The following is a 13259-nucleotide window of genomic DNA, read 5'->3' on the forward strand; positions in this document are numbered from 1 at the left end:
CTTAAATATTTACACAATAAGCATTTAAGGAAACTCTGTTATGTCTCTGAAGGAGCTGCTGCTCCTTTGGGCCCAGCAGACCATGAACGAGGTCTTTTTTTTTTTTTTTAATTGTCTGACCTCCAGGAATTTCTTTTTTTTTTTTTTTTTTTCACCTAACTGTTTTGAAGCAGACAAACAAATGGAAATTCATACACAGGAACCTATAAATAATGTTAATGGCCTGGCTTGTGTCCTCAAACGCCAGGAAATTTAGAGGCATGACGGCGAGCTGGCCCCGGCCCTGGCTGGGAGGGGACGGTGGGCGAGGGCAGCGCGCGTCCCGGCGGTGCCACCCAGGGGTGGCTGTCCCCAGGGAACGGGGGGTGCGTGGGGACCCACACGTGCCAGTTCCCGTTTGGCAGGGAGAGCTGTGAGCCCGGGATGCTGAGCATCAAGGGGTTTGGGATTTGATATCGTGGTTTGCAGAGGGCTCTTGGACCACGGAGCTTTTTCTGGCATCGAGGGCGCAGTCGCGGTGCGGTGGTTTTGGGGCAACGTGAGCATCCCCGGTGCATCCGGCCCTGCATCCCTCACCACTCCTGGCCGGCTCCAAAAATGCTGTGCCGTGCCCCAGGGCATGCTCTGGTAGCAGCCACAGCTCTGCCTGCTTTGCCTTGCCCTTGCCCCGGGGTGGAAAACTTTCTTTTGCCATCAAATCGGATTTTGCAAGGCTCCAGCACTGCTGCTCCTCTTCAGCGTGCAGCATTGTCTGGCTCACACGGGGCCCTGGTGCCAGCAGCCCCTCTCAGGGCTCCCCACCAGCACGTCCCTGTGCGCTTCCCGAGATGCACGTTTTATTTTTTTTCCTCCCGCTTGCACGGCAAACGGATGTTTAGATCCGAAAGGAAATCAGGTCGCTGTTTTCTCGGCTCCGCGTGCAGCAAACAGCCCTCGAAAATAACTCCTGCCTCGCGGTGCCAGGAAAAACAGCGGAGCCAAAGCGTTGCAAGCAAAGAATTGCTCCTTCTGTGAGCGTCCTCCTCTGCTGCTCCAAGTCTGCACGTCGGGCCCGTTGTTTTTAGGTTTTGTTTTGAGGTTTTGAACCCCGTGAGCTGTTCCTTCCAAAGCGAAGGGATTTAGCACGCAGCGGGCGCCAGGTCTCGCTGGTGACTTCCTCGGACGGGGCAGCTTTAGGGTGGGAAATTGAACGACGGGTTGTCAATTTGGGACCCAGTGCTGGGACCCAAAGTGCCTGGGGCTGTGCTGGGGTAACCGAGGCGAGGTGACCCTGAGGGATGTTGGTTGGGAGAGGCAGTGCTCCCTGGGGTGTCCCCGCGGGGCTGGGATCCCGCAGGGCCAAAATCCCCTGCAGGGAATTTTGGCCGGGGCTGTGGGAAGAGCTCTGCAGCCTCCGCACAGCCCAGCCCGCGTGAGTCAGCCCGGGCAGGAAAGGAAAAGCTCGGGAGGTTTGGAAAAGCGGCTGGGAGGGCAGGCGATGCCCTGCCTGCACCCTGCCTGCACCCACACCCCGCCCCACTGGTACCCAGGATGGGATGGGTGCCACCAGCCCTTCCCTGGCTGCTGGCCCCCAAAAATCCATCACCCATCAGCCTCCGGCTGCTGGGGTGCTGCAGCAGTGCAAGAACCATGATTTTGGGGCAGAACCGTGATTTTGGAGCCTGTCCCCATCTCACTGGGGACCGTCTCGGTGACGCTGCGGTGACTGCAGGCACCGGTGCGCCAGGGCGGTGCTGGGGAGCAGGGGCTTTGTTTTTCGACTTGATTTTATTTTATTTTTTTTTCGTTGGGAAATGCAGCCTCTTGCAGTCATGCTGTCACAGTTAAAATAAGGTTTAAATTACAGGGCTGGCTGTGGCTTTTTCCCTTTCTTTCAGAATTTTTGCCAACTTGCAATTTACTTAATGAAATCCTGCTATTTCGTTTAATGGGGATATTTTTTGCAGATGTTGATTTAACCCAGCTTTATAAAATATGTGAACTGTGCAGTTTCTTTCCTATTTTTAACAATTTCAGGATTCTGGTGCAGTAACACGACAGAGTTTGTAACGTCGATAGCGTGGTTTGTTTGTCCCGTGCAAAGGCTGAGGTTGAAGGCTGAGGCTTTCCGTGTCGCTCGCGGCCGCTCCTCCCCATCAGAACCGCTCAAAATGTTGCAATAAATGAGCAAAAGGAATCCAGAGGAGGAAAGCGTCGAGAGTTGGAAGCTCTCTGCTGCTCCGTGCATGCATCTCTGCAAAATCTCGGACTGCTCTTGCATGCAATTATTCTTCAGGTGGTTTTGAGCAGAGGGTACAAAAATATTCATCTGTGTGTATCTGCTGTATGGATGAGCTGTAGGGGAACAGAAAGAGAAACGAGGCTCTCCCCGGTGGTTGGCAGGCTGTGTTTTTCATGTATTTCCCCAAATACGCCTCCCTTTATTTTTTGAGCTGGGTTTCCCTGGAGGGAGGAGGAATTCGGCGTTTCTCCGTTAGCGCTTGGCTGAGCTGGAGCGCGCGGTCTTGAGCTCGTTAGCCGTAACGAAGCGCTCACGTGCTCCGGTAATCTCCTGCCTTTGCTTTACAAAGAGCCCGACCTGCTCTGCCTCCCTCCTGCCCCTCGACGCACGAAGCATCTCGGGGATGGCCCCGGAGGAGCTGCAGCCAGGAGCCTGGCACAAACCCACCCTGGAAAAGATCATTTTTAGCCTTAAATTTCAGCTGCCCCCAAGAACGAGGACGGCTTGTTCAAGGAGGGTGGGAGGGTTTTTAACCCCAATGGTGCCCTTCTTTGCCAACACTCACTGGTACACCCAGTGCTGTTGGCTGGCTTGTGCTGAATGTTACTGGAAATGGGAGCCCTGGAGCCCCGTCCCCACTGTAACACATCCAGCCCCTTCCACAGAGGGAAGCAGGGGGATGGGGGTGGCTGGGATTCGTGTCAGTGCAGCAGGACGCGATGCATCCCACTGAGCTGTGCGTATTTTGGTATTTTCCTTTTTTTTTTTTTTTTTTTTTTAAAGAAACTGTGGTTTTCAGAAATGAAAACAAACGCTCCGTGGCCAGGGAGGGTGAGGAGCGTGAGTCACCTCCACTCGCCCTGCGCACACACGCGGCGAGGAGCTTTGTCCTCTCAGAGATCCTCAGGAGATGCTTTTGGGGACTCGTGGAGACCCCACGCTGCTGTCCCATGGGGGCCTGCAAACATCCTGGGGGTTACAAAAACGCTGCTTTCCCTCGTCCCTCCCGTTTATCCCTTGCAGAGTGGGAGGCTCAGCAGTCACGGCCGTGGCGGTGGCACCATTCCTCCCAGGAGGCAGAAATGGCCAGCGTGGCATCCTCCCTGCTTGGCTGGTGAGGATGAGGGACCGGCTACGGGGCTTGGATCCGGAGATGCTGAAGTCATTGTTTAGTCTTTGCTCGAAGCAGGAGTAAGAGCCCGTGGACGTTGGCCACGAGCAATCGGTGGTGGAGCAAGCCGCTCGCTGCAGGGAAGGGCTGGAATAGCCCCAGAAGATGTTTACACATAAATACATGAAGCAGCTATCGGAAAATCTGGCGTGTGTGGGTGCACACGCATGCACGCAGCCCTCTGCACGTTCGGCCCGGCCGCGGCCGTGCAGACGTGCGGGAGCGAGAGGGTGCCGGAGGGCAGGAGCCGTCCCCAGCACCCCACCTCTATCCCAGGGCATTTCACTGCTCTCCACCAGGTAACACCCCTGGGACCTTCCCATAGAGATTTAGCCCTGCAGTGTGGCTTGCACACAGCCGGGATTGTTTCCTTGCAAACCCAAGGTCTGTAAATTTCTGCTGAATTTCTGCAAAGCCACCGTGAGAGGACTCGGGGCGAACGCAGGCGGGTGCAGCCGTGATGCTGCAGCCCCGGGGCTCGGCCAGGCAGCAGGGCTGGGGGTGAGGTCTGGCTGGAGAAGGGTCCTGGGCTTAGGGCAGTGAGAACAGAGCCTGGAGCCCCTGCCTGGTTCCTGTATATGTAAGGGCATTGGAAAATAAATATATTTATCACGGTGGCTTGGGGAGAATTGGTAAGCCTGTAGGGAGGTGACAGCCAGAGCCCTTTTGGGGACTGAGAACAGGTTGGGATCTGGGGCTTGCAGCCAGTATGGGTATCAGGGAAGGTTTGGGGGGAAAATCCAAGGTTTTGGTTCTCCCAGAGCTCCCAGGCTGGGATCTGGGAGCTGTGCAGGGCCGGACTCCGCACCCAGGCGGCCGGAGAGGAGCAAAGCGTCTCGTTCCCAGCCCCCTTGGAGAAAAACACTTGACAGGCTCCTGCTCATCGCCCCCAGGGAGCCTCCCCAGCCCAGCACTCCTCCGTGGCAGCTTGTTTTCCAGGTTGGTGATAGCTCCTGCAGCTCTCGCAGTCCTTGACACTCGCCGTTGGGTTGGCATCCAGCCGACAGCCATCTGTCTGCAGCGCCCGGCGTCGCAAAGATGCTGCTCAGGGCTGCACGGCGGCCTCAAGCCGGCCAGATCAGGGTGGCCTTGGTTTTTTTTTTCCCTCTTCTCACGTCGCCTGCCCCCTCCAGATCCCCTCTGCTTGTTTGCAGGCGTCACAGCGATAGAGAGGAGAGCAGGTGGAGGCTGCGCCTGTGCACACACTGGAGGAGGTGGCTCAGGCTGCAGCGTGGTCCCAGGCTCTTAAAATACAGCTGGCGGTGGTGGTTGAGGTGGTGTGGCTTGGATTCTCCTCTCAGGGAAGCATCTCCACTCACTTTCTGGTTAGAAAATGCAGAAAAACGTGGTGAAGCTGGTGCACTCTCAGATGGTTTGGTGGTCCCGTGCGAGAGCTGCAGCCCCAAGTCCCCAGCATTGCTGGAGGAGCAGGATTTGTGCCAGGGGCAGAGCCCTGCTGGGAAGTGCTGAGCTTCCATCTCCTGGACACAGCTGATTTGTGGTGGGCAGGATGGAGCCAAGCTGGAATTTGGGGCTCAGGGTGGCAGGAGATGGGGCTTGGGGAGGTGGCGCGGCTTCTGCTGCATGCCTGGGTGTCTGCGCCTGCTGTTTGGAGGAGCTCAGAGCTCTGAATTGCGCAATAAGTGGAGTTAAAAAGGGCCTTTAAAAAAAAAATCCGCTGTTTTCTTTCCATGGTGGGTGGAGGGGTGTGTGTGTGGTGTCCTGAGTGGTCCTGCTGCCGTGGATGCTTCTGTAATTTTAGTGAGCGTGGGGAGCGGGGAGGTTTGAGCATCCTCAGAGGCATTTCTGCCACTGTCTCTGCGACGTTCTCACCACGTCAGTGTCTGGCTTCCCAAAACAGCTCCATAACCTCAGCATCACGGCCCCCCTGGGCAGAAAACCCTCAGCTTAGTGCTGGTGGGCACCAGGCAGGGCTTGGATCCCGACACGGAGGAGAATTATTCCCATTTCTCTTCAGAGGAACCTAGTAATTAGTTTTTGCTTTGAAAACACTTGGAAGCTCTCTGCTGCAACTGCTCCTCAATCAAAAACTGTTGTTATTTACAAGCCCTTTTCCAGTATGTTTCTTCTGGGGATGCTCCGAGTTGTGGCAGTGTTTCCAGCTCTGGCCATGGAGCAGACGATTTTCCTTCCCAAGAGCATCCCCAGGGATCTCAAGGAGCACCCAGAGCTGCTCCGACATGGCCAGCTCCAAAGCCAGCGGCACAGACGGCTTCAAACAAGAGCAGAGCTCAGCAGCTCCCATGGGATTTGCCACATTTTGCTTACAGGGTCACTTGGAGGAGCTGAAAACTTAAGAGTGCTCGACCTAAAAATTAAAAAAAAAAGGGATTTTTGTCTTCCCATTTCTTTGCAGCAGCCTCTCGCTGTCATGCACTCTTTCCCTGCAGATGGACTCAGGGAATGAGGCTTTTCCCCAGGTATTAGTGCATTTTGTGCACCGTGCCCAGCAAACAAAGCTAACCCCTACTAGGCACCACTGGGGAGATTTTTCAGCAAAACTCCCCGATTTTATGGCACATCGGTTAGCGCAGTCCCCAAATCCGGGATTTCGCAGGGCTCGGACGTGCCCAGGGCTGGCTTCCAGGAGCGGAGAAACCTCAGCCAAATTACGGCTGATGACAGGTCTGGTGCTTTCATAATTGGCAGCGACTGCAGGTGATTACGTTCTGGGCTGCTTTTGAAGATGTATTTACATTGTTGTGCTCGCTCCGACGTGCCAGGCACAGCGCGGTTCCTTGCACAACGCCTGCAAGAGAAGCCGAGGTTACACCGAGACTGTTGGACTACAGAAAATATCACCCAAATCTCCAAAAACATCGGCCTCGGAAGGAAGGCATAAAAACAGCAGTGAAAATACCTGAGTGATGCTCTTCCAGTTTTCTTACTTTTGGGGCTTTTTTCACCCTTGGCTGAAAAGACCTTTGGAAACCATGCAGGGGAGATGAAAAAAAATGTCCTAAAATCCCTTACCCAACCGTCTGGGCTGCATATTTAATGGCTAGAGGAGGTACAGCGGAAACAACCCCCTCGAGTTCAGCTTGAAAATAACCCAGCTGATGCTGGCTTACGAATTTCAGGGCAGAACGAAACCCGGCCTGTGTTTGTCTTTGAAGGATATCAGAAATCAGCACCAGCTGATGATTTTACGGAGTGGTTCCTTCTATGCACAGAAAATTGTTTTTGTCCTCGTTCTTGGCGTTGGCCGCTGTCCTGTGTTGCTTTTGTTTCTCGGGCTGCCATGGAAATGTCCCCCTTTCCCCCCAGGCCTCTCCACGCGCCTCTTCCACCGGCTCTGTTGCCCGCCAGACCCTATTTTTTGAACTAATTCAATTAATTAACCCAGCGCAAGTGTTCTTCTGAGTTAATCATCTACTGGGTTAACGAATTAAATCGGCTCATGGAGGAGGCTGGGGAGCGGCAGAGCCTTGGTCCGAGGTAAGGGCCGGAGGAGGAGGAAGAGGAGGAAGAAGAGGAGAAGGAGAAAGAAGATGAGGAGGAGGAGAACAAAGAGGAGGAGGAAGAAGAGGAGAAGGCAGAAGAAGAAGAGGAGGAGGAGGAGGAAGGTGCCAGGAGCACATGCAGGGGATGGAGGAGCTGGGACCCCTGGGCCATGTGGTGGTGCCACCAGGCCGGTCGCAGTGTGAAATCCTGCTTTGTACTGCAGGCCCAAGGCGAGCAGAGCCGTGTGCCTCGGCCTGGCATGGAGCTGGATGCTTTGTAGCACGGGGAAGGCACAGACATGAGGAGAAGGCCGAGGAAGAAGCCTGGGGCTGTCCAACCTCCGCTCCCCCCAGCTCCCTTCTCCTTGGCCTAGCCTGGGTCCCACCGCAGCATGACCTTCGTGCTTCAGCAGGGAGACCAAAAAGTGAACTACTCCTGGGCCAGTGCTGGAGCTGGGAGAGTGGCTGCAGCCCCTCGAAGTCCCTCAGGACCTCCCCTGCTCCCAGCGAGGGCAGACGGGGCTGGGTGGCACGTCCCCAGTGCCCGCATCCTGCTCTGGTGCTGGCCGCAGCGTGCGGGCTCTCGGAGGGGGCTGAGTGGCACATTCCAGCTGAAACTTGTAAGGCTGAGGTATTTTAAGTATATTGGCTTAACGAAAATGGTTGTGAGCTTTGCTGGGGCAGATTGACAATTATTATTTTTTTATTTTTTTTTTAGTTTGCAGGGCCATAAAAATTCCATTTCTGCCGTGGAAAGTTTTAACCTCTTCCTTGCCCCCGGAGCTCGTTTCTGAGGGCATTAATCAGGGATTTGAGCCGATGGCTCCCCGGTGAACTGTTAAAAGCTTTGGGGGAAATGTGTGTGTTCTTTGTGCTGGGCTCTTTATCTGGAGCCTGCTCCTGGTGTCCCTGTGTGGCTGTCCCTGGGTGCAGGAAACAGGCTCCTGGGCTGCGGCACAGGGCAGAAAAAAGGCTCAGATTGGGGCTACGGAGGAGGAAAACTGAATGGGAAGAGCTTGGCCTTTGAGTAACAGATGTGATGGAGCTCAGTGGCCATGGGAGCGTTAGGAGCAACTCGGGAGGGGCATGTGGCTCCACCACAGCGATGGAGAATCCTGTTTCAAATACTCACCGAGCACTCCTGCGGGCTGGCAGCTGCCAAAACAGGATGATATTTGGGGAGAAATGGGGGCACTACTCCCTTTTCACACCATTTCTGGGGCCCCATCATCACCAGATCTGATTTTGTAGGGGGACCCGCAGCGAGGGTCTTCCATCCCATCCTGCCTCCTCTACGTGTGACACCAAGCAGCGGGCAGGGACTGGCTTGGAAAAAGCATCTTTATTTTTCCCCTTCTAATGAACTGCTTTGAACTCTGCTGGCATAAAGTGCTGTCAAATCCCAAATCACGTGAAACCTCCCGTTATTTTCTTTACCTCCACGCTCCGCAGGGAGCGAGCGCTTACAGCGTGTGCTCTTTGCATTTATTCTCCTACCCAGCTCCCACTCGCCCGAGCCATGCAAGACCATTTTCCCGTCAAGTTCTGGTTTTGATTCTCCATCTCGCTTCCTATCTTGTTTTTTGTTTTTTTTTTTTTTTTTTTTTTATCTCAAATTGTTTGAATTTCCTTTTGGATGTGCCTGCTGCAAGGCACTGCTGCAGCAGAGGAAATGGTGACTGGGAGGAACGAGCCCCCGAGTAAACAAGGGCCGGGGTTTCAGCGCGTACATCTGATCGATGGAGGTGGCTCTGATGGAGGAGATAGCCCTGACGCCAGCCCGAAATGTGGCTGTTAGAAGTTGGAGCTGCCTACAATGATAGTTGTTAAAAATGCGGCGTATACCATCGAGGGAGGCACGGCTGCTCTCAAATATTTTCCTTTTCTTCAAAAAGAAAGGCAACAAGCATGCCTCTGTTCCAGGAGAAGAAGGGGAAAAAAAAAAAGTATATAAAAAAAAAAAAGTGGGTGGTGTTGTCTGTGCGTAAAGGGCAGCATGGAAAAAAAAGGAGGAAAAATGGAATATTTATTTAAATTGCTTTTCTGCCGGCCGCCCCTGCTGTCTGCTGAGTGGTAGCGGCTAATAGCTGGAGGCGAAACTAATACTTGGCAGCGGATAAGACACAGCACAGGCCCCCTTGTATTAGGGGCTTGCTGAAGTGCTTGCTTTATGTCAGGGCTGCAAGATGAGTTCATCTTTCCAGGGGTTGTTTGAAAGCGCTGGGAGATAAAAGAAGGCGCAGGAGCCCGCGCGGCCGGGGCACGGGAAGGGTCCTGCGGGAGGCTCGGGGTCAGAGGCTCGGTGCTGAGCCTCCAGGTGTCTCCTCGAGGTGTCTTAGTGTGCCCATGGACCTTCCATAAGGCGTCTCGGATTCTAGATGCAGCAAAGCATGAGGTGGAAAAAAAAAATCTGATTTTCAGCCCATGCGTAGGTTGATGTCTTTACCCCAAAATGGGAAGCAGACACGGTGCTGAGGGTGGTGACACCCACACCGGTCCATGTGCTGCTTTCCTCCGGAGGTTTGAAGTTATCCCATTCTAAAAGGAAGGGAAATTTGGGGGCTGAGTGGTAGTTTCTAAAAATTGAGGTAACAAACCTACCTACCCAAACACTATGTGGACGTTGAGGGATGAAACACGCAGATGACTGCTGCCAGCTTTTGGGCCCGGCAGATGAGAAGCTCCAAGCTCATCTGTGGCCCCCAGCAGCACTTGGGTGGAACAGGAGCGAAATTTAGCATTTGTGAAGGGTTTTGGAAAGGTGCTGGGGGCATCTCGGCTGTCTGCCGTCCCAGGGGAGAGGTGGTTGTGATAATTGGGGTGTACCTGCAGTGAAACTCGGGTGCTCGGCTTTCCTTTCTTGGTATTTCCATGGTTTATGAGCTATGTGATACTGTATCTCCTAAAATCTGGAATCTCTCGCCTTTCAAAGAGCGAAACACTCTGATGTCTGCATGGTGGTAGGCCAAGGGTTGTGAGTGGAGAAGGCCAAAAGATTTTCGTTGATGCCAAGCTCTTGATTTCGGGGTTTGTACAGATGTGGCTGGGGACAGTCTCACTCCAGGAATGGTTGATTCAATCAGACTGCATTTGGGTCAGATTTGTGTTAATGCCACGTTGGTTAACAGTTTCTGCAATCAGGCATTTCAGCCTTTTGGAGTGCATTGGGTTGTTTCTTCAGCTCCTGGGCATTCAGGGATGAGAGGTCATTTGAGATGGAAAAGCAAGTGCAGGTTATCAGCTAAAGAGCAAGAAAAAGGGGGAAAACCTTTCTGTTTGCTGATTTTAGTCTAAATAGAGCCCGTGTCAAGGGCTGTTCCAAACAGGGAGCAAAAAGTGACACTTGGAGCTCGAAGAGGAGCACAAAATGCACTTTGGAGACCTGTGGCTCTTTGTAATTGCTCCATCCAGGAACGTGCTGGTGGCTGCAGAGCAGCTGCTTGGTCAACATCTCTCCTGGCTTTCTGCTGCTCTTGCTGTGGGGTTTGAAGACAAAAGCAGCCCCAGCTGAAGCGTGTCCCCGTTTAGCCTGGCCATTGCCACATCTATAGGGTCAGACGCTGCAGGGCCTGCGTTTTCCCATGGCTTTGAGGCCCAGGACATCAGCTCCAGTCTTAGGAGGCACAAAGCTGTTGTTGTGCTCCTCCATGGTAGGTCACCAGAAACACGGGGAGAGTTCCCTTCCCACTTCTGGATACAGAACACATCAAACCAAAATGGGGCCGTTGGCATCTGTGTGGGGTCCTATAAATTATTTGAACAGATCTGGGGGGGAAAAGGGTCTGATCTGGGGTTTTGGTGGGGGTTTGGACCACGTGGAGGGGACGATGAGCACTGCCCGTGGCCAAGGGCATCCCGCCGGCTCTGCCTCCTCCCTGCTTGCCCGATTACCCCCATCTCCCTTCCCCTTAAATTTGCACAGTTACAACTCAAGTTAAAGTCTTAACAAAGCCGCTTAATTCAAAGATCGTTAATGGGGAGGGGAGCCCATTCCCCTCCAGGGGAATTTGAGCCTGAAAAGAAACGGGGCTGCGGGGCTGTGCTTGAAATCCGGTGCGTCAATGGGGTCTCTGAAGCAAAATAATGGCATCACCCCGCGTGCGAGTTAATCAGACTTGATGGCACGGAGGCGGAGGGGTCAGCAGGCCGCGGGCGCGTGATATATTGTCAGGGAGCTTAATGCCGGCCGCGGAGCAGGGCAGAGCTCCTGGCTTGAAATCCCGGAGCGGTTTGCTTTTAACTGGAGGTAGGAGCGGGGCTGATGTCTAGCAAGAGGTTAATTTGCCCCCTCCGGGGCCCTTGTAGGGCTGAGGTTCCCATGTTCCTTCTGGGGGCATCATAAAAACTCCAGTGAGCTTTGAGCAGATTTCTGGCAGTCTGCGTCTCTCCCGTCTTCCCTGAATGTAATTCCTAGAAAGAAAAGGCGTTTCTTATTGTTCTGGAGAGAACTCCAATGGCTTTATAGGAGGACATGTATAGTTCGGGGAAACTACTCCCCCCTTGGCATGAAGTGCCTGCTCAGATTTCGTGTTCCCCCATGGGAACATCAGCACTGCTGTTGAAGAATATTACGAAGCAGAGCTCCTCACCCGAGCAGTTCGTGGGCATCCTCGGCGTTTCAGCTCGACCCAAGTTTGCCTTTGGACGTGGGGGTGCAGCACCACAGCAGTGCTGGAGGAGCCTGGGGAGCTGCCAAAATCCAAGGGTGGCCAAGCTGTGGTGGGGGTATCGGGGTACAGTGTCCCAGTGGGATCTGGGTGCTGGAAGTGGTCATGTCTTGAGTTCATGGGGTCCTGGCTGCTGGACGCAGAGCTGAGCCTTAAATCGGAGAGAGAAAGGGGTGTTGGGCTCCGTGGGAGCTGGAGGGTGGCCTACTGGGGCACCAGCCCTTGCTTGAGCCGTCTTTCCTGGGGCCATTTGACAGAATTGGTTGAAGACGAGCGTTGGGTTGAAGATGAGCGTTGGGTTGAAAGACGAGTGTTGGGTAGAAGATGAGCTTGGGGTTGAAGATGAGCTTGGGGTTGAAGATGAGCTTGGGGTCGAAGCCAAGTTTTGTTTCCACAGGAACGGAGCTGGTGGGTGGGAAAAGCCATTCGTTTGCCCTCAATACTTGTCTTCTCCCAGGCATCCACAGCAAACCTGACTCTTGCTCTGCTTTCCCCCACAGATGCCAGCACGTCGCCCGATGCCGTGAAAAGGAGCCATTGGTGCAACGTGGCCTACTGGGAGCACCGGACGCGCGTCGGCCGCCTCTACACAGTGTACGAACAGTCTGTCAGTATATTTTATGACCTACCTCAAGGAAACGGCTTCTGCCTCGGACAGCTAAACCTGGAAAACAGGAGCGAGACTGTGAGAAGGACTCGAAGTAAAATCGGTTATGGGATTTTACTTAGCAAGGAACCGGACGGTGTGTGGGCTTACAATCGCAGCGAGCATCCCATCTTTGTCAACTCCCCGACACTGGACATCCCCAACTGTAGGACTTTGATCGTGCGCAAGGTGATGCCGGGCTATTCCATCAAGGTGTTTGACTACGAGAAGTCCTGCCTCTTGCAGCACACCGCTGAGCTGGATTACGCGGACGGGCCCTACGACCCCAACAGCGTGCGGATCAGCTTCGCCAAGGGCTGGGGGCCCTGTTACTCGAGACAGTTCATCACGTCGTGTCCGTGTTGGCTGGAGATTTTGCTCAGTAACAATCGATAACGGTCAGCCTCTGACGAAAGGAAAAAAAAAAAAAAAAAAAAAGACACAGACTATCCCAAATATCACCTACCTAGATTTAATATAAAGTTTTATATATTATATGAAAATATATATTATACTTGTAATTATGGAGTCATTTTTACAATGTAATTATTTATGTATGGTGCAATGTGTATATGGACAAAAAACAGAAAATGCACTTTGGCTTATATAATTCTTTCAATACAGATTTTTTTAAAAAAAATTATACAGCAAAAATAGGAGAAAGCCCTAATTTTGATGTATGGTTTTTTTGAAAATATTATTAATACCCAGACAAAAAGCTAATACCAGTCACTCATTGATAATAAAGTATTCGCATTATAGGGGGGTTTTTTTATTTTTTTTTTTTTTTTTTTTTTTTGGTCTTTTTTTTTTTTTTTTTTTCCCCTGACTGAAGTTCGGAGCAGCATCTGCTCAGGCTCTGCAGTCAGGAGGGATGTCCAGAGGGGTGACTGCTGTCTCCCATCCCAGCCAGGCCCCTTAGAAAAATGGTCAGTTGCTGGCCGGCTGCAGCAGTGTCTAAGAGGAGGGGAAATGGGGACAGCATGAGAGCGGGGAGCAAACAAAAGGTGAGAGGAAAATTTCCTATAGGTGTCCTTGCTCAGGGCTCGCTGCTCTCTGGTAACACACAGCATGATGGGGACGTGGGGAT

The 13259-nt window shown here is 53.1% G+C and overlaps 1 protein-coding gene across 1 annotated transcript in view; it reads left to right on the forward strand.

The window, feature by feature from the left end:
* The window catches only part of SMAD6 (SMAD family member 6), a 32274-nt gene extending 19684 nt beyond the window's left edge, over positions 1 to 12590 (forward strand). The window contains exon 4 of the mRNA XM_032195295.1: positions 12024 to 12590. Within this exon, the coding sequence (XP_032051186.1) occupies positions 12024 to 12565 (542 nt within the window). The 3' untranslated portion in view covers positions 12566 to 12590. The remainder of the gene's footprint in view (positions 1 to 12023) is intronic.
* Positions 12591 to 13259: the final 669 nt, after the last annotated feature.

This window comes from Aythya fuligula, chromosome 11 (genome assembly GCF_009819795.1).
Source record: "Aythya fuligula isolate bAytFul2 chromosome 11, bAytFul2.pri, whole genome shotgun sequence".
NCBI lineage: Eukaryota > Metazoa > Chordata > Aves > Anseriformes > Anatidae > Aythya > Aythya fuligula.